This window comes from Pelophylax lessonae (assembly GCF_965119305.1).
Source record: "Pelophylax lessonae genome assembly, chromosome: 8".
Taxonomy (NCBI): Eukaryota; Metazoa; Chordata; class Amphibia; order Anura; family Ranidae; genus Pelophylax; species Pelophylax lessonae.
In genome coordinates this window covers 143,275,545-143,302,412 of record NC_138775.1, presented here as the reverse complement: position 1 = coordinate 143,302,412, position 26,868 = coordinate 143,275,545, and the positions used below count along the sequence as shown (strand labels likewise).

Genomic DNA, 26,868 nt, shown 5'->3' with positions numbered 1-26,868 from the left:
CCATATATATTTACTTCAAGAAAATAGCCAAAAGTATTTTTTTTTTTTTTTTTTTTAACAAAAAACTTTCATAAACAATGAAAAGCAAGTAATAATACAAAATGTAGACTTGCAAGGTCAAACAAAAAAAAACACAATCAAGCAAGGCAAACCAATAGAAATCAAGTACTAGTTTCAAAGCATCTTTGTGCAAGAACTTGCATGTGTTTGTGTGGGTGTTTTTAGATGCATGTGTGGCAAAAGCTGACACTTTTAGCATGTTCTTTGCAGATATATTTTTTACAGTGGAAGCATAATGTATGTGTCTTTCTGTCCTTATTGATGGGGCAGACCTGACACCTCTTTCTTTTAGAATTAGATGGCATCACTGGAGTTGTGAATGTGGCTGTTCTGGTTGATGTTGAGGCAAGGCTAGATGATGAGGATGCTGGCACTGATTCTCTTTGTGTTGTTGATGGTGTGGATGGAGTGCTTGATGAACTCTGCATCTGTCTGATCACGGCTGCAGCGATTGGATCTCGAGACGCCCGTTTCCTTTGCTCAATGTGTGCCTTGACAAGGGAACTTCCTAGCTCCTCGAGAAATATTCTCCGCTTGTTTTTTTTTTTTGTGTTCCAACCTGGGTGAATGTGGGTCCATATCACAAATGCATTGTATGCAGACATATCTAGGATGTTAAAAAACACAGCCATCGGCCATCTCCTGGTCATTCGCTGACAAGTATAGGTAGCAGTCAGCTTGTCCAGGTTGTCCACTCCTCCTTTGTTTTTATTGTAATCCAGGATAATTGTGGGCTTTTTGTCACTTCTTGATGACACAGCTGCATCTTTGTGAAAAGTGGACATAAGTATCACATTTTTATTTTTTTTTGGACAATATGAAACAACAGTGGTGGTGTCTGTAAAAGCAAATTTTGAAGAAAGTGGAGCTCTGTCCTTCACCTGCAAAATTTCAGTGTGCAGCTCAGGTTTATTTTTTTTTATTGTGCCTACCATGGTGAGTTTCCTCCTGAGAAGTTCTTGTCCAAGGTCATAGCTGGTAAAAAAATTGTCACACGTGATATTGTGACCCCGCAGTCCAGTAGTCAAATCAAGGACTACACGTTGTCCTTGTTTTTTCTCAGGGATGCCACTTTGGGGTTTGCCGGTGTAAATCTGTAGGTTCCATGCATAGCTTGTTTTTGCATCACAGGCTGCCCAGATTTTTATGCCGTATTTGCCTGGCTTACTGGGCATATACTGCCGGAAGGGGCAATTTCCACGGAAAGGAATCAAACGTTCATCTACTGTTACCTGAGGCCCAGGGTTAAACATTAGTGGAAGGAGCTGAACCCATTTCTCCCAGACATCCCTTATGGGAGCAAGCTTGTCAGATTTTGCTCTAGTATCTCTTTTGTCAAATCTGCAAACTCTTGATTTTATTTGAAAGGTGTGAAGTGACATTGTTGCTGGGAAGATATATCTGCCTCTTGACTTGTCCCAGAGACTATCAGTGGCCTCATTATAGGATCTGTACACTCCAGCAAGAAGAAGAACACCAATATAAGCATCTAGGCATTCCTCATTTATGTCATTCCACATGTTGCCATGGACTTTTTTTCCTTCAAGGTTTGTCATTGCAATGCTCATTTTTTTTTAGTGACAATGGCATGAACAGTTCAAAACATGTTTTGATGTCACTTACTCTCGTCACAGCAAACCTTGTGATCCCAGGGGTCATTTTGATTACATCTGCAGCAGCTGCCCTGCCATGTAAGTCTGGAGGTTCTGAACTCCAACAGATATTACCACTTTTGGATTTGAATGTTTCAGCAGGAACAGCAGCAGGTTCAGCACTGGTGGCCTCCTCATCAGACTCATCAGATGTGTCTGTGTATTCTGGTTGATACTCTACTTCATCTTCTACCTCAGAAACCTGCTCATCCATATCGCTATGCTGCTCTGTGCCCTCTGCCTCATTTTCATCCAAGATATAATCCAGTATTTGGCTTCCTGTAAATCTTCTCACTCTTGCATGCTGCATATTGGAGATGATTACTCTGCAAGTCAGCAACTCTGAAATGTATTGGTCCTATGTTTCTTTACTTTATTTAGAGAAGCAGACAAGCAGGCAAAGAGATAGGCCCCTCCCTAACTACAGCTCAGAGGGTTGAGAGGTGATTGGCTGTCAGTGTTACTAAGCAGAGAGAGTGTTTATTATTTCAGTTTTGGCACTTATTAGTGTCCTATAATACTAAATTATAACTGGGTCAGAATTGACCCTAACACCATAAACGTCTTAATTTTCACCACAGTATTTTATAATTTAGTGAAAAGGATTATTTTTCGATTACATTGTTTAAATAGAGGTTCCTGACAAAGTAAAAAAATTTTGATGCAATAAACATATTTATGTGATACTTATAGACATTCAAAACCTGAAAACGGGTCAGTTTTGACCCTAACACAAGAGGAGGGTTAAGTATTTGGGTATGACTAAACATCTCATAGGGGGAAAAAGATCCCTATGTGATGCATTTTTGTTCACAGGTTCTCTTTAACCACTTTCAGACCGGAGGATTTGGCTGCTCAAAGACCAGGCCCCTTTTTTCAACTTGGCACTGAGTGACTTTAACTGACAATTGCACGGTCATGCAATGCTGTACCCAAACAAAATTTACGTCCTTCTTTCCCACAAACAGGGATTTCTTTCGGTGGTATTTGATCACCTCTGCGCTTTTATTTTTTTTTTGCGATATTAATAAAAAAAGAGCGAAAATTTTGAGAAAAAAATAAAATTTTTAACTTTGCCTTATAACCACTTGCCGACCGCCGCACGACTATTTACTGCGGCAGTCAGCCCCCTACAGGCAAACCGACGTAGGTCTATGTCGCTCGTTCCCGCCGATCTGGGGCGCGCTCCCACGCGCCCCCGTCACCGCTGATGTTCTGATTGGGTTCAGAACCGATCAGTCATCAGGTCCAGGCCAATGATTTTTGGCCTGGACCTGTTGATCGGTCCTGCCCAATCAGATACTGATCTGTGCCTGTGTAATTTTAAACACAGGCACAGAAAAGACCCGCTCTCCCCTCCCATGATCCTTTTTGGATTCATCGAAAGGAGAGAGCAGATCTAAACTGTGAGTACTGCACCAGCACACCCACGTTAGATAGGCACATTTAAACCCTGATCGCCCCCCGGTTAACCCTACACCCCCTGTCACAACACACACTGTATACTGTTTATAGCATTTTCGTATATACCCGTATAAGTGTGACTTGTGACCAGGTTTAGCGCTTGCGGCCCTTCCTTTTATACTTAGGATACCCGCCACCCCACCCCCCAATAAAGATTTAACCCCCTGATCACCCCTACACCCCCTGTCACAACACACACTGTATACAGTATTAGCATTTTCCTATATACCCGTATAAGTGTGACTTGTGACCAGGTTTAGTGCTTGCGGCCCTTCCTTTTATGCTTAGGATACCCGCCACCCCCAATAAAGATTTAACCCCCTGATCCCCCCCCTGATCACCCAATGATCACCCCCAGTAAACTCTTCCCCCCTGTCACATTGCACACTAATATACAGGTAATATAGTGTTTTACTGTATTTTGTATTAGTGTGATTGTGACTTGAGTTAGTGCTAGCGAGTTAGTTTCTGTCCCAAGGAGGTTTAGGGTCCCCGCCACCCCCATAAAGATTTAACCCCCTGATCACCCCCAGTTAACCCCTACACCCCCTGTCACAACACACACTGTATACAGTATATAGCAGTTTCCTATATACCTGTATCAGTGTGACTTGTGACCAGGTTTAGCGCTTGCGGCCCTTCCTTTTAGGGTTAGGATACCTGTCACCCCCTCAATAAAGATTTAACCCCCTTAACCCCACCCCTGATCACCCCCAGTTAACCCCTTCCCCCCTGTCACATTGCACACTATACACAGGTAATATATTGGTTTACTGTATTTTTGTATTAGTGTGATTATGACTTGAGTTAGCGCTAGCAAATTATTTTCTGTCCCAAGTAGGTTAAGGGTCCCCGCCACCCCCCCAATAAAGATTTAACCCCCTGATCCCCCCCAGTTAACCCCATTCATTGCCCTGTCACAGTGTCACTTTTATAGTGTACAGTTTTTTTTCTGATCACTATTATTAGTGACACAGGTGACATTAGTTAGTGTAAGCGTCAGTCTAATGTCGCAGATCCCAGGCGCATAGTTAGAAAAAACCCCTTGATTACCACACACACACACACTTCCATTACTAGAATAGTGTTTGAACAGATCAATATCTGATCTGATCAGAACTATACTAGCGTCCCCATAGTTTAGGGTTCCCAAACGCGGTGTTTGCACGATCAGCACTGATTCCTGCCAGCACCTGCGTTTAGCCCCTCCGTCCAGCCCACCCCACCCCACCCAGGCAAGTGTAGTAATAAATAGATTACTGTCACTTACAAAAAAACACAACACACAAATCCGCTGTGTTAGCAGAGTCAGGCCTGATCCGTGCTAGCATTAGCAGTTTTTTTTGGTAGCGGTTGAAGTAGTCCTTGACAACCAGGTGCTTCTTTTACCTGTGGGTCACACTACTGTACCGGTAAATTTAGTTACTAAAATGACCAAACGGTGGTACAGTAGTGCAGAGGCTTACAGTATACTGACCATGTCAGATGAGAGCAAAGGGAAAGCCTCACTGGCAGAATCAGGGTCAGTATACCAACCCGAAGAGAGCAGCGGCTCCCTGACAGACAGCTCTGATGACGGATGGGTCCCTGTTAGAACCAGGCGTACCCGACCCCATTCTGGAGTTGCTGTGGTGCAGAGATCGCAGCGGGCTCGTATGGAGCAGAGTGTCGGTACTAGTGCCGCTCATCCTTCTGGTGGCCTGGCAAGCGCCAGTGGCCTAGTACACCCTGGACCTAGTACAACCAACACTGCAGTAACACTTGGTGACGCGGCGAGTCCCATAAGTGCAGTTGAAGCTGGTGCGGTGGCTAGCACAAGTAGTGGCCTGCAGCCACCACGTATTCGAAGAGCCCATAGTGCCCTCCCTGATTCGCTGGCATATCCCAATTGGCAACCCACTGATACTACAGCACCCGTACTTCCCCCATTCACTGCCCAACCTGGAATCCACATGGAAACAGCCAATTTTACCCCCCTGAATTTTTAGGAGCTGTTCTTCATGGAAGACCTTTTCAGATCTATTGTGGATCAATCAAATTTATATGCACAACAATTCATCGCCGCCGACCGAAATTCGCCCCTTGCCAGACCATTCGACTGGAAACCTATAACGGTTCCCGATTTTAAAATCTTTCTGGGCCTTTTACTTTTTACTGTACTTTGTTTGTTTTTCATTCTTTTGTTAACCTGTTTCTCTTGCAGGTACTCGTCGGCTGCCACACTGATTTTATATATTCTGACACAATCAGCGTTTGCGCTCAGCATATATGGATACCTCTGATGGCAGAGCTGTGGTAGGTTGATTTCACCACTGCAGTTAAAATACCTTTAGGTATACGTGGAGTATTGTTATGTATACCCGCCATTACATAAGTGGGTTTGGATGTTTGGGCGGTTAATGGTGTGTGTACTACACAATTTTCCTGTGGTGATTTCTGTTAGGTTCTCTTTTTTTCGATCGGCCCACAGGCTGCATGAAAAAAAAAAAACCTACACTATATGCCAAACAAGGACCAGCAATGTACTGGTACGTTGCTGGACTTTGAGTGGTTATACCAGGATGATGCCTGCAGATTTAGGCATCATCTTGGTATTGTTTTTTACAGCCAGCGGTCGGCTTACATTAAAAAGCAATCCTAGTGGATAATTGGCCGCTAGACTGCTTTTACAAGCAGTGGGAGGGGACTACCCCCCTCCCGCCGCCTTCCACAGTTTTTTCTCGGGCTCTCCTGTCCCACCGGTTAACCCAAGAGTGCAGCCGGTGGTTCAATTATCTAACCATAGAGCTGATTGGAGACAAGAATGGAGACAAGAATGGCTCCAATCAGCTCTATTTCGCCAGAAAAAAAACAGCGCCATTGGGAAATTGGGAAAGCATTTTATCACACCAATTTTGGTGTGGTCAGATGCGTTAAGGTCAGAGGAGAGATCTAGAGTCTAAAACACCCCTATTTCTTAAAAAGAGAGTACCTGTCACTACAGATTGCTATCATAGGGGATATTTAAATTCACTGTGATAACAATAAAAATTATATAAAAAAAAATGAAAGGAAAGGTGTCAAAATAACATAAAAAAGCAAAATAAATGAAAAAATTACATAAAAAAATCAAGCCCCCCTGTACCCCCGCGCTTTATTTTTTTTTCGCAGAAATTGGTTTGGAAAATCTGTGTGCAACTACCGTGTGACAAAAAAGTTTGCAACATTCACCATTTTGTTTTGTAGGGCCTCTGCTTTAAAGAAATATATAATGTTTGGGGGTTCAAAGTAATTTTCTAGTAAAAAAAAAATATTTTTTTCATGAAAACAAAGTCATAGAAAAGGCTTGGTTTTCAAGTGGTTAGAAGAGTGGGTGATGTGTGGCTAAGATTGAGCATAACATGCCGGCACAGTTCAAACAACCCCCAAATGACCTCTTTTTGAAAAGTAGACACTCAAAGCTATTTGCTGAGAGGCATATTGAGTCCATGGAGTATTTTATATTTTGCCCTTAGTTTCGGGAAGGTGACAATTTTTCTTTTTTTTTTACACAAAGTTGTCACTAAGTGATATATTGCTCACGCATGCCATGGGTATATGTGAAATGACACCCCAAAATACATTCTGCTGCTTCTCCTGAGTACAGGGATACCACATATGTGAGACTGTATGGAACCCCGAAAACCAATCACCGCCTTCAGGTTTTCTAATGGCCTAAATTGTGCGTTTTACTTTCGCACTAGCTGTCACAGTTTCAGAGGCCCTGAAATTTCAAGATAGCACAAAACCCCCCCAAAAGGACCCCATTTTACAAAGTAGACAATCCAAGCTATTAGCTGAGAGGCATGGTGAGTCCATGGAATAGTTTATATTTGGCCACAAGTTTCGGGAAAATGAATAATATTTTGTTTTTTTACACAAAGTTGTCCCTAAATGATATATTGCTCACACATGCCATGGGTAAATGGGGAATGACAGCCCAAAATACATTCTGCTGCTTCTGCTGAGTACAGGGAAACCCCATGCGTGAGACTTTTTGGCAGTCTAGCCACATACAGGACCCCGAAAACCAATCCCCGCCTTCAGGCTTTCTAAGGGCGTAAATTGTTGATTTCACTCCTCACTACCTATTACACTTTTGAAGGCCATGAAATGCCAAGATAGCAGATGCCAAGACCCATGACACAGTCGTCAGGTGGAACGGGACAGCCAATTGAAACATTTCAGCACATGGGCATGCCCCCTACCCTATAAATAGACCTGAGCTGTCGGCCATTTCACATTCTGCTTTTTGTCAGCGTAGGGCAGGGGTCTGCAACCTTTAAGACAAAAAGAGCCACTTGGACCCGTTTCCGAAGGGAAAAAAAAACTGGGAGCCGCAAAACCATTGCGACATTTAAAACAAATATAACACTGCATATATGCCCCCTTTCAATGTAGTGACCAGCGTACATGCCCATTTCAAAGAAGTGACCAGCGTACATGCCCCCTTCAATGTAGTGACCAGCATACATGCCCCTTTCAATGCAGTGATCAGCATACATGCCCCCTTTCAATGTAGTGACCAGCGTACATGCCCCTTTCAATGTAGTGACCAGCGTACATGCCCCTTTCAATGTAGTGACCAGCATACATGCCCCTTTCAATGTAGTGACCAGCGTACATGCCCCTTTCAATGTAGTGACCAGCATACATGCCCCTTTCAACGCAGTGACCAGCGTACACGCCCCTTTCAATGTAGTGACCAGCATACATGCCCCTTTCAATGCAGTGACCAGCGTACATGCCCCTTACAATGCAGTGACCAGCGTACATGCCCCTTACAATGTAGTTACCAGCGTACATGCCCCTTTTAATGCAGTGACCAGCGTACATGCCCCTTTCAATGGTGGTGACCAGCGCACATGCCCCTTTTAAAGCAGTGACCAGCGTACATGCCCCCTTTCAATGCAGAGATCAGCGTGCGTGCGTGCGTGCCCCCTTCAAAGCATCACTTCACTTACCTGCCGTCACCGTGCCTGGCGTGCTGCTGACGGGAGTTGGGTCTCGGTCGGATGTCTTCTTCTTCTTCCTCAAACTGCATTCGCACCACTGCCCTCCTCTCTGAACGCGGGCAGGAAGGTGACGTCGGGACGGTGCGTGACTAATGCACGCACCGCCCCCCATGCAACGTCACCCGGGATGTCCTCTATGATTGGTCCAGCCTGGACCAATCACAGCCAGGACAGCGCCACAGTGGGGGAGCGTTGGGGTGCATTGCTATGCGCACCGATGACACCCAGCAGGCCGCCAATCGGCGGCTCTGAGTGACGCACAGTGCGCCTCCTCCCCTCATCCGCCCCGGATCCGCGGCAAAGGTTTAAAAGAGCCGCGGGTTGCCGACCTTTGGCTTAGAGAAAGGTCTGCTATGTTCATGAGGGAGAGATTGCCAGACACAAATAGCTCTGTTAACATCCACAAAAGTCCTTTTCAGGGCTGGTATTTCGGTATAGGTCTACTACAGTCTCTTTTGAGTTTAGGGACAGGCATCCAGTCTGTGCTTTAGGGGCAGTTAGAGATCGGCAGCAGTGACACAAATCACTCTGTTAATGTCCACAAAAGTCCTTTTCAGGGCTGGTATTTTGGTATAGGTCTACTACACTCTCTTTTGAGTTTAGGGACAGGTATCCAGTCTGTGCTTTAGAGGCAGTTAGAGATCGGCAGCAGTGACACAAATCGCTCTGTTAATGTCCACAAAAGTCATTTAAAGGGCTGGTATTTCGGTATAGGTCTACTACAGTCTCTTTTGAGTTTAGGGACAGGTATCCAGTCTGTGCTTTAAGGGCAGTTAGAGATTGGCAGCAGTGACAGAAATCGCTCTGTTAATGTCCACAAAAGTCATTTTAGTGGATTAGTATTGTGCACTGTGCAGCATTGTGACAGGTGTGGTGACTGAGCGTTGCTGCAGCAATACTACAAACAGTGACAAAAGCACTTTTAATGTATTATAACTGGTGTGATAGACCAGTGCCCCCCCCCCCCCCAATACCACATATTGAAGTGGGGTGTTATCTGAGTATACTTTTACAAGTGTATTTTGTGTCCTGCAACAATATTGCCTCTTATGCTGTGTTAAGTCTGATACACACAGTGCCAAACTCACTGGTCAATTTTTGGAACAACTGGTGTGATAGACCAGTGGCCCCCCAATACCACATATTGAAGTGGGGTGTTATTTAACAGTATACTTTTCTAAGAGTGTATTTTAGTCCTGCAAAAATTTGGCCTCTTTTGCTGTGTTAACTGTGCTACACACAGTGACAACAGTTACTGGCCAATTATTTGTAGAACTGGTGTAATAACCTGTGGCCCCCCAATACCACATAATGAAGTGGGGTGTTATCTGAGTATACTTTTACAAGTGTATTTGTGTCCTGCAACAATATTGCCTCTTTTGCTGTGTTAAGTCTGATACACACAGTGCCAAACTCACTGGACAATTTTTTGAACAACTGGTGTGATAAACCACTGGCCCCCCAATACCACATATTGAAGTGGGGTGTTATCTGAGTATACTTTCATAAGTGTATTTGTGTCCTGCAACAATATTGCCTCTTTTGAAGCGTTAACTCTTATACACACAGTGCCAAACTCCCTGGGCAATTTTTTGAACAACTGGTGTGATAGACCAGTGGCTCCCCAATACCACATATTGAAGTGGGGTGTTATCTGAGTATACTTTTACAAGTGTATTTGTGTCCTGCAACAATATTGCCTCTTTTGCTGTGTTAAGTCTGATACACACGGTGCCAAACTCACTGGACAATTTTTGGAACAACTGGTGTGATAGACCAGTGGCCCCCCAATACCACATATTGAAGGGGGGGGGGTGTTATTTAACAGTATACTTTTCTAAGAGTGTATTTTAGTCCTGCAAAAATTTGGCCTCTTTTGCTGTGTTAACTGTGCTACACACAGTGACAACAGTTACTGGCCAATTATTTGTAGAACTGGTGTAATAAACCTGTGGCCCCCCAATACCACATATTGAAGTGGGGTGTTATCTGAATATACTTTCATAAGTGTATTTGTGTCCTGCAACAATATTGCCTCTTTTGCAGCATTAACTCTGTTACACACAGTGCCAAACTCCCTGGCCAATTTTGTGAACAACTGGTGTGATAGACCAGTGGCCCCCCAATACCACATATTGAAGTGGGGTGTTATCTGAGTATACTTTTGCAAGTGTATTTGTGTCCTGCAACAATATTGCCTGAAACAGGGCAAAATAACACACGTGCCATGCATGGCACACGTCCTGAACTTGGTGGTGCAGCGATTCGTTGCCAAATACCCTGGGGTCCAGGACGTCTTGCAGCAGGCCAGGAAAATCTCGGGCCATTTCGGAAGATCTTACTCAGCTATGGCTCGCCTTGTTGACATTCAGCGGCGACACAACATGCCCGTCAGGCGTCTTATTTGTGACTGCCCGACGCGATGGAACTCAACGTTGCATGTGCTTTATAGGCTGCTCCAGCAGAAACGTGCAGTTAACGACTACCTGTATGAACTCTGCGGCAGGAGAGGTTCTGGGGAGCTTGGGTTTTTTTCACCTCGCCAGTGGCTGCTCATGCGGGGCGCATGCAGACTTCTCCAGCCATTCAATGAGATCACCGATGGTCAGTCACGGCCAGGGCGCCATCGAGGAGCAGGAAGATGAGGAAGTCACAATGTTGGATGAATTCCCAGTGGGTGCTACTCCATCTGAGACAAGTCAACAGCGGGAGTCTGAAGAGGAGTCAGCGGAGGATGGTGCTGGGGGGATGAGGAGGAGCAAGAAGAGCATGCTTTAAACCTCTCTGGGATCCCTGGTGTTATCCGTGGTTGGGGGGAGGAGAAAGAGGACGACATTATCCTGGATGATGAGCTGGAAGCAGACCACGCTTTTCAAGGGCGTAAATTGTTGATTTCACTCCTCACTACCTATCACAGTTTCGGAGGCCATGAAATGCCAAGACAGCACAAACCCCCCTCCCAAATGACCCCTTTTCAGAAAGTAGACACTCTAAGCTATTTGCAGAGAGGCCTGTTGAGTGTTTTGCAGATCTCTTTTTGTCACAAAGTTTTGGAAATTGAAAAAAGAGAAAAAAAAATGCATTTTCCTGTTTTTTTCTTTATTTTCCAAAATAACTGAGAGCTGCAAAATACTCACCATGCCTCTCAGCAAATAGCTTGGAGTGTCTACTTTGCAAAATGGTATCATTTGGGGGGGGGGGGGGGGGGGTTGTGCTATCTTGAAATTTCAGGGCCTCTGAAACTGTGATAGGTAGTGCGGAGATAAAATGCACAATTTACGCCATTAGAAAACCTGAAGGTGGTGATTGGTTTTGGGGTCCTGTACACAGCTAGGCTCCCAAAAAGTCTCACACATGTGGTATCCCTGTACTCAGGAGAAGCAGCAGAATGTATTTTTGGGTGTCATTTCACATATACCCATGGCATGTGTGAGCAATATATAATTTAGTGACAACTTTGTGTAAAAAAACAAAACAAAAAAAAAGTTTCCCGAAACTTGTGGCAAAATATAAAATATTCCATGGACGCACCATGCCTCTCAGCAAATAGCTTGGAGTGTCTACTTTGCAAAATGGGATCATTTGGGGGGAGTTTTGGGCTATCTTGAAATTTCAGGGCCTCTGAAACTGTGACAGGTAGTGCGGAGGTAAAATGTGCAATTTACGTCATTAGAAAACCTGAAGGTGGCGATTGGTTTTCGGGGTCCCGTACACGGCTAGGCTCCCAAAAAGTCTCACACAGGTGGTATCCCTGTACTCAGGAGAAGCAGAAGAATGTATTTTGGGGTGTCATTTCACATAAACCTATGGCATGCATAAGCAATATATCATTTAGTGACAACTTTGTGTAAAAAAATAAATAAAAAATTGTCACCTTCCCGAAACTTAGGGCAAAATATAAAATACTCCATGGACTCAATATGCCTCTCAGCAAATAGCTTTGGGTGTCTACTTTTCAAAAAGGGGTCATTTGGGGGGTGTTCGAACTGTCCTGGCATTTTATGCTCAATCTTAACCACACATCACCCACTCTTCTAACCACTTGAAAACCAAGCCTTTTCTGTGACTTTTTGTTTACATGAAAAAATATTTTCTTTTTGCTAGAAAACTACTTTGAACCCAAACATTATATATTTTGTTAAAGCAGAGGCCCTACAGAACAAAATGGTGGATGTTGCAAATTTTTTTGTCACACGGTATTTGCGCACAGATTTCCCAAACGCAATTTCTGGGAAAAAAAAATATATTTTTTTAAATTTAATGCACCAATACACTATATAATTCCTAATTGTTTGGAAAAATGTAAAAGATGATCTTATGCTGAGTACATAGATACCAAACATGACATGCTTTAAAAATTGTGCACGCCTGTGCAGCAGCAACAAACTACGTACATTTTTAAAAGCCTTTAAAAGTCTTTACAGGTTACCTCTTTAGACTTACAGAGGAAGTCTACTGCAAGAATGACTGCCCTCGACCTGGCATTCGTGGCGATACCTCACATGCATGCTGCAATTGCGGTTTACATATGACACTAGACCAACGCTTGCGTGCGCCTTTGCGCGCCAGCACAGGGGGACAGGGGGGCTTGATTTATTTTATTTATTTTTTTTGCTTTTTTATGTTAGTTTGACGCCTTTCCTTTCATTTTTTTTTTTATAATTTTTATTGTTATCACATTGAATTTAAATATCCCCTATGATAGCAATCTGTAGTGACAAGTACTCTTTTTTTTAAAAAATTGGGGTCTTATGGACTCTAGATCTCTCCTCTGACCTTAACGCATCTGACCACACCAAGATTGGTGTGATAAGATGCTTTCCCAATTTCCCAATGGCGCTGTTTATTTCTGGCAATGCAGAAGTCATGAAATGCTCGTAGCTTCCGGTATCTTAGGCCATAGAGATGATTGGAGCCAGTCTCGTCTCCAATCAGTTCTATGGTTAGATAATTGAACCACCGGCTGCACTCTTGGGTTAGCCGGTGGGACAGGAGAGCCCGAGAAAAACTGCGGAAGGCGGCGGGAGGGGGGGGGAAGTCCCCTCCCACTGCTTGTAAAAGCAGTCTAGCGGCTAATTATCCACTAGGATTGCTTTTACATGTAAGCCGACTGCTGGCTGTAAAAAACGATACCAAGATGATGCCTAAATCTGCAGGCATCATCCTGGTGGTATAACCACTTAAAGTCCAGCAACGTACTAATACAATGTTGGTCCTTGTTTGGCATATAGTGTAGGTTTTTTTTTTTTCAAGCAGCCTGTGGGCTGAACGAAAAAAAGAGAGCCTAACAAAAATCTCTGCAAGAAAATTGTGTAGTATACCCACCATTAGCCACCCAAATCCACTTTTTAATGATGGGTATACATGACAAAATTCCATGTATACCTAATGGTTTTTTAACTGCAGTGGTGAAATCACCAACTACAGCGCTGCCATCAGAAATTTCCATATATGCTGAGCGCAAATGCTGTTTGTGTCAGAATATATAAAATCAGTGTGGCAGCCGATGAGTATACCTGCAAGGCAAACTGGTTAACAATAGAATGAAAAACAATAACAAAGTAGAGTAAAAGTACAGTAGGAAGAGTAGAACAGAAAAATAACTCAAACAACAACTATTTTTGGCTTTTTTATTTTATATTTTTTTGCAATTTTTTTGTAACTTATTATATTTTTTTTTACACTTTTTGTAATTTATTTTGTATTTTTTTTACACTTTTTTTCCTCAACTTGAACTTTCCAGGTTAGGGTCTCTCCAAATGTCGATAGCCATCGAACATCTTTTGAGACCCTGTGTTAGTGTGCCCTACACTGTGTTGTGCTGTACCCTACGCTAATACTCCACTAGTGTTTGGTAGTGACGGAAGCAGTCCCCGATGCAGAGACCAGGTTGGTCAGGACATTCAGGACAATAAAAACAGGTGTCACGCCTAAATCCGCGCCTGCTACAGACACGACATCTTCTTTGGGGGTATCTTCTGGTAGGGGTACGCGTGAGGACTTGTGGAAAGTGCCTCTCATGCAGCCGGCTCAATGCATCTGGTAGGGGAAGTTGGGCAGGAGCGCCTCCTGGATACAGGTAGCCTCCGATGATCTCTTCCTGGAATTCTAGGAAGGATCCAGTTCGTCCTGATGCTCTGTATAGCACAAAGGCGTTCAGCATAGCCAATTGGAATAAATAAACAGACACTTTTTTGTACTAGCGTCTGGCTTTACGGGCAACTAAGTACAGCACCAAAAGCTGGTCGTTGAGGTCCGCCCCTCCCATAATAAGTTTATATTCGTGGACACAGAGGGGTTTCTCCAAAATGCCTGTTGCCATGGTAATTTGGACTGTCGTGTCTGCGTGAAGGGAGGACAGAACGAAAACATTCTGTGTATCCCTCCACTTAACTGCAAGCAATTTGTCCATTTTCAAGCAGGCTCTCTCCCCCCGACTAAGGAGGGAATCTACAAGCCGTTGGGGGAAGCCCCTGGCAATTAGGTCGCAGGGTGCCACATGCGCCAATTTGAAATTCAAGCAGGTGACTAAATAGTGGCACGCTTGTATAAAAATTGTCCATGTACAAATGGTACCCCTTTTCCGAATAAGGGTGACACCAAGTCCCAAACTATCTTGCCGCTGCTCCCTATGTAGTCTGGGCAGTTGGGGGGCTCCACAGTGCTATCTTTTCCCTCGTAAACCCGGAAACTAACTGTATAGCCTGTGGCCGTGTCACACAGCTTATACAGCTTGACCCCGTATCTGGCACGCTTGCTGGGGAGACACTGTTTCATAGCAAGGTGGCCAGTAAACTTAATCAGGCACTCATCAACGTAGACAACTTGTTGGGGGGTAAACAAGGCTGCAAACTGCTGATTGAAGTGGTTTACGAGGGGCCGAATTTTGTGGAGCTGGTCATATTCAGGGTCTCCCCGAGGACAACAGATTTCATTGTCGTTGAAGTGCATAAACCGCAGAATTTGCTCGTATCTCGCGCTGGACATGGAAGCAGAGTACACGCGCATATGGTGAATTGGGTTAGTGGACCAATATAACCGCAACTCACTCCTTTTGGTTATGCCCATGTTGAGGGAAAGCCCCAGAAAAGTTTTAAACTCGGAAACCGTTATAGGTTTCCAGCCGAATTGTCTGGCAAGGGGCGAATTTGGGTTGGCAGGGATGAATTGACCAGCGTATAAATTGCTTTGGTCCACAATAGATCTGAAAAGATCTACCGTGAAAACAGCTCATAAAAATTCAGGGGAGTAAAATTGGCTGTTTCCACATGGATTTCAGGTTGGGCAGTGAATGGGAGAAGTACGGGCACTGTAGTATCAGTGGGCTGCCAATTAGGATATGCCAGCGCATCAGGGAGCACACTATGGGCTCTACGGGCCTGTCTTCGAATATGCGGTGGCTGCGGGCCACTACTTGTGCTAGCCACCGCACCAGCTTCAACTGCACTTACGGGACTCGCCACATCAGCAAGTGATACTGTAGTGCTGGTTGTTCTAGGTCCAGGATGTACTAGGCCGCTGGTGCTTGCCAGTTCACCAGAAGGGTGAGCGGCACTAGTACTGGCTCTCTGCTCCATACGAGCACCCTGCAATTCCTGCACCTCAGCAACTCCAGAATGGGGTCGGGTATGCCTGGTCTTAACAACAGGGATCCATCCGTTGTCAGAGCTATCTGTCAGGGAGCCACTGCTCTCTAACGGTTTGTATACTGACCCTAATTCTGCCAGTGAGGCTTCCCCATCGCTCTTATCTGACATGGTCAGTATACTGTAGGCCTATTTACTACTGTACCACCGTTTGGACATTTTAGCAACTAAATGTACAGGTACAGTAGTGTGACTCACAGGTAAAAAAGCACCTGGTTGTCAAGGACTATTTCAACCGCTATTAAAAAAAACTGCTAATGCTAGCAGGGATCAGGCCTGACTCTGCTAACACAGCGGTTGTGTGTTTTGTGGAAGTGACAGTAATCTATTGATTGCTGCACTTGCCTGGGTGGGGTGGGGTGGGCTAGGCAGAGGGGCTAAATGCAGGTGCTGGCAGGAATCAGTGCTGATCGTGCAAACACAGCGTTTTGAGAACCCTAAACTATTGGGGACGCTAGTATAGTTCTGATCAAATATTGATCTGTTCAAACACTATTCTAGTAATGGCAGTGTATGTGTGTGTATGTGGTAATCAAGGGGTTAACTAATATTTCTAACTATGCGCCGGGGATCTGCGCTGTCCTAGACTGACGCTAACACTAACTAATGTCGCCTGTGACACTAATAATAGTGATCAGAAAAAAAACTGTACACTATAAAAGAGACACTATGACAGGGCAAAGAAGGGGTTAACTGGGGGTGATCAGGGGGTTAAATCTTTATGGGGGGGTGGTGGGGACCCTAAATCTATTTGGGACAGAAACTAACTTGCTAGCGCTAACTGAAGTCACAATCACACTATCACAGATATACAGAAAAACACTGCATTACCTGTATATAATGTGCAATGTGACAGAGGGGGAAGGGGTTAACTGGGTGGGGGGATCAGGGGGTTAAATCTTTATTGGGGGTGGCGGGTATCCTAACCCTAAAAGGAACGGCCGCAAGCACTAAACCAGGTCACAAGTCACACTAATACAGGAATATAGGAAACAGCTATATACTGTATACAGTGTGTGTTGTGACAGGGGGTGTAGGGGTTAACTGGGGGGGGGGTGATCGGGGGTGAAGTGTGCCTAGCTAGGTGTGTGCAAGTGTTCTGTGTGCAATACTCACAGTTCTGATGCTCTCTGTTCTTTCGATGAATCCAAAAAGGATTTTGGGAGGAAAGAGCGGGTAATTTCTTGTGTGTTCACATTACATAGGCACAAGTCAGTTCCTGATTGGTCAGGACCAAGCAACAGGTCCAGGCCAAAAATCATTGGCCTGGACCTGATGACTGATCGGTTCTGAACCCAATAGACCATCAGCGGTGCCGGGGACGCGCGGTAGCGCGCCCTACAGCCCCGGGAGCAAGCTTTGCCTGGGTGAGCCAGACTGCCGCCGTACAACTGCGGCAGGCGAACGGCAAGTGGTTAATGAGACATCATGTTTCACCAGCCCTCCAAGGAAACTAATGGGCGGCAGATAATCCATTAGTTCTCCAGCCATACTGGTTAAGGATGTGATGTGAAGTGATGTGGATCACTAGCAGGAAGGGGAGATCAGAGAATGAACTTCACTGATCGCCCTCCCTGTATTTGGTGGCACTCACAATGCCAGTCCCAGGTCCATGCACAGTCCAGGAAACATGGCAGGGCTTTTGCAGGCTTTCAAATCAAGAAACACTAAACTTTTATAAAAGGAAAAGGTTCTGACTGCTACTTTTGTCTTTAAGCCCCAGTTCAAACCGGCCTGATTTGACATGCGATTTAACATGTAATATCGCATGTCAAATCTAAGCCTATTGCTGGCAACTGCACCGCACCGATTCCCAAAAGTAGTTCCTGCACTACTTTGGGGGTGATTTCAATAGATATCTGTGCATGAACCCGCACAGATGTCTTTCAAATCGCTCCAGAAGTCAGACTGAAATGCCGGTGTGAAATTGTGTGAGTTCAGCTGATTTCAAACCCGCATTCAGTGTGAACCTAGGCTACAGGTTCTTCAACATAAAACCAATTGCAAATTGTAAGTTAACAAAATTACCAGTTTGGGACACTCCTGAAACTCAGTTTGATGCTAATGAAATGATTCATGAGAGAAATGTATCATTGAACGTCAGTTTTCCATTTCTGCTTCTTGGGGTAAAACTTTAAAATCCAGAAATCATGCTTCTATCCAGGGCAAGATAAAGGACACGATAGGAAGTACACATCCAAAAGCACCTTGGTAAAATAACTTTAGGATAAAAACGTCTGCTATCAGGAAATGTATTTGAAAGAAAACATAGAAGCTGTACTAAAGCTTCTCTGAATGAAAATTGATCTATGAAATGGAGGAGGTGGATCATTCTCCATTCATAGATTGTTTCTCATTCATAAAAACTTTGTTACAGCTTCTTGATAAGTGCAAATGACAGATCCCTTGGCTCTGGTAACCTTAGTGGTACTGGGAGGTAGGTGGAAGGGTGCTAAATCAGAGGATGGAAGATTTCAACTAAATCTTCAGCCAGCAGCCAACAAAGGAAACTTCTTTAAATCAATGCGATGTGTCCTTTTGTGCTTTTAGTAAAACGTTTTTTTAATTAAGCATAGGCTTTAACCACTTGCCCACTGGGCACTTATACTCATGCAACACTACCCATATTCAATTTGTGTCCTTTTTTCCACACAAATAGAGCTTTCTTTTGGTGGTATTTAATCACCACTGGGTTTTTTATTTCTTGTGATCTTTTGTAAAAAAAAAAAAAAATGCATTTTTCTTTGTTTCTGTTATAATATTTTGCAAATTAGTAATTATTCTTCGTAAATGTTGGCCAAAAGTTATATTGCTACATAGCTTTGGTAAAAATAACCCAAATCAGTGTCTTTGTGAAGGTTATGGAGTCTACAAGCTATGGTGTCGATCATTGAAAATGTATCACACCTGATGTACTCACGGCCCATCTCATTTCTTGAGACACTAACAAGCCAGGACAGAACAAATACCCCCCAAATGACCTCTTTTTGGAAAGTAGACATTCCAAGGTAAGAGGCATAGTAAGTTTTTTGAAGTTGGAATTTTTCCAGCAATTCTTTGCAAAATTAAATATTTTTACACATAAATTGTCATAATAACAGGTTATTTCTCGACCATGGCATATGCATACTTGCAACTACACCCCAAAAAACATTCTGCTACTCCTCCTGAGTATGGCAATACCATGTGTGAGACTTTTTCACAGCCTAGCCACATACAGAAGCCCAAAATGCAGGGAGCACCGTCAGGTGTTCTAGAGACATAAATTACACATCTCATTTCTTGACTACCTATTACATTTTTGAAGGCCCTGGAGTACCAGGACAATGGAAACACCCACAAAATGACCCTATTTTGGAAAGCAAACACCCCAATTCATAATCTAAGAGGCAGAATGAGTCTTTTGGGCATGTCATTTCTTTTTCCCACAAGTTTTTTGAAAAATGTGGAAGGAAAATGCATTGCACTGGACAGTGTAGGGCACTGATGAGCACTATGATGGCACTGATGTGGCATGGATGAGCACTTCTGATAGCACTGACGTGGCACAGATGAGCGCTGTGATGGCATCGATGAGGCACAAATGAGCACTAGGATAATGGAAACACTCACAAAACTACCCCATTTTGGAAAACAAACACCCCAACACATAATCTAGGAGGCCTGATGAGTATTTTAAACATATAATTTTTTTCCACAAGTATTTGGAAAATGTGCAAACAAAATTGAAACTGCATTGCACTGTAGGACTGATGTGGCAAGGATGAGCACTGTGATGGCACAGATAGGCACCGATTTTTTTTTAGTCCGCAGTGGTGCAAAAATCTAGATGGAAAAAACACGTAAGCGTACAAAAAAACATGCATGTGACTACATTCTAAAAAGTGCACTTAAAAGTGCGCTTTTAGTCCACCGCCCCGAAGGGGTAGGATCTCTACCATGATCCCCTGGGGCGCAAGGCTCCTGACAGGGATAAAGGGTTTCCATGGTCTGCCTAGCCAGAAGGCCTGGCAGACCCCATTCTTCTAGGCCAGCCAAAGCTGACCTCAAATACTTGGTCAAGGGGCTCTCCTGAGGAGCGACCCCCTATGGGCAGAGGAGGAAGGAACCTGAGGGCCACACATCCTCCACCTAGACGTCAGGGCAAGCCCGAGGACTCACACCCTTCATCCTGAGAAAAACACACAAAAGTGAAAGCGTGACAAACTGTGGGAGAAACTAGATAGAAAATAAAAAAGGTGGCCGTACCAAATGTGTGATAGTTTAGGCCCTGAGGCTTGGTAGACAAAAAAAAAAAAAGTAGAAAAAAGGCCAGGCCTTAAAAGATGCAGTGCAGAAAGAAAAGCTTTTGGTGGCTGTGACCATGTGCCTTTTCACACCATGGGGTTCCACACCCAAGTGTTACTAAGAGCACCCCTAGGACGACCACTCCCAGGAGACGCAGACACCGTGGACCTTATGCCATCTCAGCCCCTGATCAGAAAAGGTAGAGCGTTCAAACCAGGAGGATATAGGGCTCTTCCAGCTTTCCCAGGGGAATTACTCCCGTGCCCCAACTGCCTGTGGGTGCCCCGGTTTCTGTTTCAGCCGGTACTAACCTTCTGAGCCCCCATCACTCCAGCAGGTTTGCATAGCCAACACATAACCTTGGTCAGGTCAGATGATAACACAGCACCCCCACCTCACTGATAAGAACAGATACTACATGATCTTAGCCAAAAGGCCGAGAAGGGATAAGCACTGATGTGGCACAGATGAGCACTCAAAATCCAGCCCACTCACGCTCCTGCAGGGTCTCCCTCCTGTCTACACACATTGTATTGATCGGTGTGAGGAGAGGAGAGAGCTGAACCAGACATGATGCCAGTTTGTTGACAAAGTGATCGCTCTGTCATTGGACAAAGTGATCACATGGTAATAGGGCTGCTGTGATTGGCCCTTTACCCCGATCCGTGATGCGCTGGGTCCATCACAGAAAATCCCAGCTGCGTGCCCCTGCGTGACCCCCCCCCCCCCCTGAGCTAACGGGCCACACTGTAGCCATCATTCGGCTATAGCACAGTCGGCAAGTGGTTAAGTAATCAGGTGGGGGGGGGGAAGAGACACACACTCGCACACAATTATAGAAATAGAATGCTGTTGTCCTCGGTTTAGAACCCATAAACCCATATATTGTACCCCAAGATTATGCTTCTACCTATGGGGACAGTGATGGGGAGAAGGATAGTGGGCACAGGTTTAAAAAATGTCTGTGTCTCCCCTTTTTCCAGTCAGTGGAGATCTGGAACAGAGATCTTAATTTGAAGAGCCACTGCTGTTGGAATCCTAACAGAGATAAAGTGCCTGAAAAAGTATTTATACCCCTTACAATTTTGCACATTTTGTCATGTTACAACCAAATACGTAAAATGTATTTTATTGGGATTTTAGGTGATAGATCAACACTAAGTGGCACATCATTGTGAAGTGGAAGGAAAATGATAAATGGTTTTCAAAATTATATCTGAAAAGTGTGGTGTGCATTTTTATTCAGCCCCCTTTACTCTGATACCCCTAACTAAAATCTATTGGAACCAATTGTTTTCAGAAATTATGAGTAAGCGAATTTAGTTAATGAAACGCATCAACTATTCCTTTTATACCGGTTTGTCCGTGATGCTGTAAAGAGATCTCTTATGGAACAAAGCTTATTGATTATGGTTCAATGTTGGAGTGCGGTCACTACCTTCTTGGTGTTTGGATATTGCTCAGATTGCAGACCAGCACCTAATAATTGAGGGTGGGATAGTCTTCACCTGGAGCGGCACAATCCTTCTGTGTTTCAGTTCCTTGTGAAGTCGCCTACTTAGTAAATAGAATCCAACTGTGTGCAATTTAATTCCAGTATAAATACAGCTGTTCTTTGAAGCCCTCAGAGGTTTGGTAAATACTCTGGTGTATTCCTTGGCCTTCATGTTGCTATTTGTTCACTAAGACAGGTCAGGGATAAAGTTGTGGAAATGTTTAAAGCAGAGCTAGGTTATAAAAAAAAAACATATCCCAAGCTTTGAACATCTCACGGAGCACTGTTAAATCCATCATCCAAAAATGGAAAGTGTATGGCACAACTGCAAAAATACCAAGACATGGCCATCCACCTAAACTGACAGGCTGGGCAAGGAGAGCATTAAGCAGAGAAGCAGCCAAGAGGCCCATGGTAACTCTGGAGGAGCTGCAGAGATCCACAGCTCAGGTGGGAGAATCTGTCGCAGGACAACCATTAGGTCATGCACTCCACAAACCTGGCCTTTATGGAAGAGTGGCAAGAAGAAAGCCATAAGAAGTCCCATTTGCAGTTTGCGAGAAGCAATGTGGGGGATACAGCAAACATGTAGAAGAGACCAAAATTGAACTTTTTGGCCTAACAGCAAAATGCTATATGTGGTGGAAAACTAACACTGCACATCAAACACACCATCCCCACCGTAAAACAGGGTGATGGCAGTATCATGTTGTGGGGATACTTTACTTCAGCAGGGACAGAGAAGCTTGTCAGAGTTGATAGGAAGATGGATGGAGCCAAATACAGGGCAATCTTAGAAGAAAACCTGTTGGAATCTGCAAAAGACTTGAGACTGGGGCGGAGGGTCACCCTTAGCATACAGCCAGAAGAAAACCTGTTGGAATCTGCAAAAGACTTGAGACTGGGGCGGAGGGTCACCCTAAGCATACAGCCAGAGCTACAATGGAATGTTTTGGATCAAAGCATCTTCATAATTACATAGTGAGGTTGAAAAAAAAAAAAAACCCAAAAAACAAAAACAAAAAAAAACACACCAGTCCAACCCTAATGGTTTGTGTCAATAGTACATCTTATACTCCTGTATGTTGTGGTCATTAAGGTGCACATCTAATAGTTTTTTGAAACGATTGATGCTTTCTGCTGATACCACTGCTTGTGGAAGAAAACAACCACTTCTCTTCTAATTTTAACGAATGGTCGCGAGTCCTTTTATATTCCATTACACTGAATAATATTTCCCTATGCTAGGGTCGCCAGTATGGTATTTGTACATTGATATCATATCCCCTCTCTTTGCCAAAGAGAATAAGTTCAATGCTTGTAGTCTTTCCTCATAGCCGAAGTCCTCCATTCCCTTTTGCCCTTCTCTGGACGCTCTCCAGTTCCAGCACATCCTTCGTGAGGACTGGTGCCCAGAACTGGACAGCATACTCAAGATAGGGCCGGACTAGAGTCATGTAGAGTGGGAGAATTATCGTTTTATCTCTGGAGTAAATAGCCTTTTTTTATGCATGCCAGCATTCTGTTGGCTTTGCTTGCAGCAGCTTGGCATTGCATGCTATTGTTGAGCTTGTCGTCTACTAGGGCCCCAGGTCCTTTTCCATCTTCGATTTCCCCCAAAGGCACCCCCCCCCAGTGAGTAAATTGCATTCGTATTTCTGGCATCCAAGTGCATTACCTTACATTTTCCAACAATAAACTTAATTTGCCACGCAGATGCCTGAGGTGGTGTTTACCGTCATTGGGAGTGAGGGACAGATACTTGGGGGGGGGGGGGGGGGGGGACGCTTAGAAAATGGTTTGGATGGCTTCAGATGGCAGAGTAAAGCCCCGTACACACGTACCGATCGTCGGCCGACCGATCGGCCGTCTTTTGTCCCCGGGCTGTCCTGTCCGCTGAAAAGTGCAAAAGACTGCACACGAATTTTGTCCGCCGACTGCAGAAGTGATGTCATGTGATGGTTAACTTTCCCTGTGTTTTTTTCTTTTCTGAGCATGCCCAGTCTTGCAAATCTGCTGTCTGTCGGCCGAATTCTGTACTGACTGGCGAACAATCGGCCGTTCTTGTGTCAGCATACAAAAATTTTAATGCTTGCACGACAGATTTTGTTCGGCCGAAAGTGCGCTGTCGGCTGTCGGAAGCATCATACTACAAAATGAGGTTGAAGGATTGTAAGAGGTGCATATAAGTCAGCCAGCCCCCAGTCTGATGTACTCACCCTCCAGTCTGTCACCAACCAAATATAACCTGTCTCTTGGTACAAAGAACAGGGGTTTAGTTGACACACATTTGCAAACGCATGTGAAAGCTGCAGAGCCACTTCACTGCACCGTTATATCTGCAGTCCTACACTCTTAATTTAGTGTCCTCACACTGGAGGCACATGGCCGCTAATGGGTGGATGGGGGACAGGTGAGAGGGAGACAGCCCAACCTCCCCCAACCCATCCTCATGCACGACTGGTTGTTGTCTCAAAGACTCAAATAATTAGGTTTATAACCATGGTGCAAACTGGAAAAGACCAGCTGAAAAGCATTACACCTCCATCCCCTTGGTGGATGCAGCAAATAGATAGGAAGGGATTTTATGTATGGGGCATGGCCTGTAAAGCTCACTGCCTTTGAAATCCCTAATTTCCTTTTGGGACTTTATATGAGACAAGCAGGACATGCTATTGGTCTCCATCCCTGTATACGGCTCTGCAGCTTTCACATGCGTTTGCAAATGTGTGTCAACTAAACCCCTGTTCTTTGTACCAAGAGACAGGTTATATTTGGTTGGTGACAGACTGGAGGGTGAGTACATCAGACTGGGGGCTGGCTGACTTTCATGCACCTCTTACAATCCTTCAACCTCATTTTGTATTTTGTTATAGGGATGGAGACGCCGGGCAACACCAGCTTGGGTCTCATATAAAGTCCCACCTATTCCAATATGTGGAAGCATCATACTAACAAGCCGAAAATCGGCCGATCGGTCATTGGCCGAATCTTTTCGGCCGTCAATCTGCACGTGTGTACGGGCCTTGAGAGTGATATTTGTCAATGGTGTCACTCAGGGGGGCTGAATGCAAATGCACGCCACACTTTCCAGTTATTTGTAAAATTTTGAAAACCATTTTATCACGTTCCTTCCATTTTTTGGTTGTAACATGATAAAATGTGGAAAATTCCAAGGCGTATGAATACGTTTTCACAGCATTGTAAGTCCAGAGCAGCCCTCAGAAGAACACTTGATAAAAATTATTTAGAAGCACAGCAGAAGATAACTCATTACATGCAAAAGGTCTGTACAGGGGGGAAAAAAAAAAAAAAAAAAAATCTATTCTGCGGTTTTAATTTTATTTAAGCTGCCAGCTTTTCATGAGGCAACTTTCCAATACACAGAAAAGAAAAATGTAAAAAAAAAAAACAAATGTATTTATTACATTCACCAAAAGACAAATCATCAACATAATGTGCAAATGGCATTTTGCTGCATTGAAGCTTCAAAAACACAGTTTCGTACAAACCAAAACTGTACATCACATATTATTTAACTGACTTTTAAACCAATGCTAGCAAACCACTACTAAAAACCATTTAGGAACTTTGGTCAAATCACCCAGTAGAAATCTCTTAGGAGGATGAAGCTTTGATTGATTTTACAGAAAAAGTTGAATCCACATATTTTTAGTGCACTTTGGGAATTTCTAGCACCGAAGAATAACATTTCCAAAAGGTTTTGCATAATAATACAAATGATGCAGATGATCATAGATACATGATGGTAGTAGCCAAATACATGTCCCATTTATGGTTGCTCTATGGCTTCTAATGGAGTAACTTATGAAAGCGGTAAAAAAATTTTAAGAATAGGGCAAATTACAGTCTAATTTGTGACAAACTAAAATGTTATATGCAACTAGTGCTGGATACAACAAATTATACAGTAGAGAAATTTACAGTGAATACATTTAGTGTTTCCCTTACACAAACCCTCCTGGAAATAGGATTGTATTAAGCAATATATAGAGCGATATGATTTAAAGTATTTATGAAACTATAATACAGTGTAGAAGCCTCCCCCATTTACTGAAACTGCTCTGGGCACATCAGCTTTCAAGTTCCTGAGGCAAATGTGTCAAGTCTTCACTGGTGGCTGCTGTTTTTTCTGTAGAGTGCTGATCAGATTCTTTTATTTGTGTCTTGTGTATACTAATTTTGTCTTTATCATCTATACTTGTTTCCTGTCTTTCAGCAGGCTTCTGGTCTTTTTCTACCGTACATGTTTCTTGTACATTTAAGGTATTCTGGTATTTTTCAGCTGCAGATCCCAAAGACTCCTTTCTTGCTTCAGCCTCTTGATGCTGCAGCATGTGGTCTACCTCAATCTCCAGTTCCAGTCCCTCATCATCAGCCTCCATTTCTAGCTGTTGCATAAGCTCTTCAAGACGCTTAGCTTTACGTTGCTCATTTTGTTGTATGATGGTACATAGGTGTTCTGTTAGTTGCTCCTTTATCTGGGTTTTCTTGTGCAAGTCAAGTTTGGCTGCAACAAATTCAGACTCTGCACGATCATAGCGTTTCCTGTAGACAAATGGAATACATTTCATTTAGGATCGCACATTTGATCATTTCCCCAAATATATATTTTCAAGAAAACAATGGGATTGTTTTATTTCAAAACAGAATGGTACTACAATAGGCAACAGGAAATAGCTGTCAGCTATACATGTTATCAGCAATTTGTTAGTGTATAAATAATATCAAACCGAGCACTGCAGAAACGCTCAAAAGCAACATGCATGAATGTGAATCATACACAGCTCATCGCTGGGTTCTCAGAGCTACGTGAGCAGAGAGCTGGATGAAGGTCAGTGGCTCACTAAAAGGCTTAGCCAGGTGCCAATCCAGGGTTGCAGGCGGATTCCTGACCATATTATCGTGATCTTTCCCCAGACTGAAGCGTCCTTGTGAAGTCAACTGACAGCAGGCTTTAGCCCGCTGTCTTCTGAAAATGGGACACAAGATTGCAGAACGAAGTACACTCCTCTGATCCACTGGACTTCTCCCTTAGCCTAGGTTTACACTAGATGCTGGGGGGGAGGGCTCAGAAGTAGAGTCAGTTAGTAGGGAGCAAAGGACAGAAGGTATTATTGGGGTCAGCAGAGACAGTAGAATCGTAGCAACTACCACTGGGGGGGGTCTGTGCGGACAAACCTCAGACCAAACAGGAATAAACTTAAAGC

General features: G+C 44.0%; 1 protein-coding gene and 1 pseudogene across 2 annotated transcripts in view; both read right to left on the bottom strand.

Moving 5' to 3' along the window:
- Positions 1-221: 221 nt before the first annotated feature.
- On the bottom strand, positions 222-2,022 carry LOC309562318 (piggyBac transposable element-derived protein 4-like; annotated as a pseudogene). The gene has a single exon. The product of its transcript is annotated as a piggyBac transposable element-derived protein 4-like (transcript).
- Positions 2,023-25,707: 23,685 nt separating this feature from the next.
- The window catches only part of GORAB (golgin, RAB6 interacting), a gene marked incomplete at its 5' end in the record, with an annotated part of 73,152 nt that continues 71,991 nt past the window's right edge, over positions 25,708-26,868 (bottom strand). The window contains one exon of the mRNA XM_082266315.1: positions 25,708-26,206. Coding sequence (XP_082122441.1) covers positions 25,732-26,206 — 475 coding nt within the window. The 3' untranslated portion in view covers positions 25,708-25,731. The remainder of the gene's footprint in view (positions 26,207-26,868) is intronic.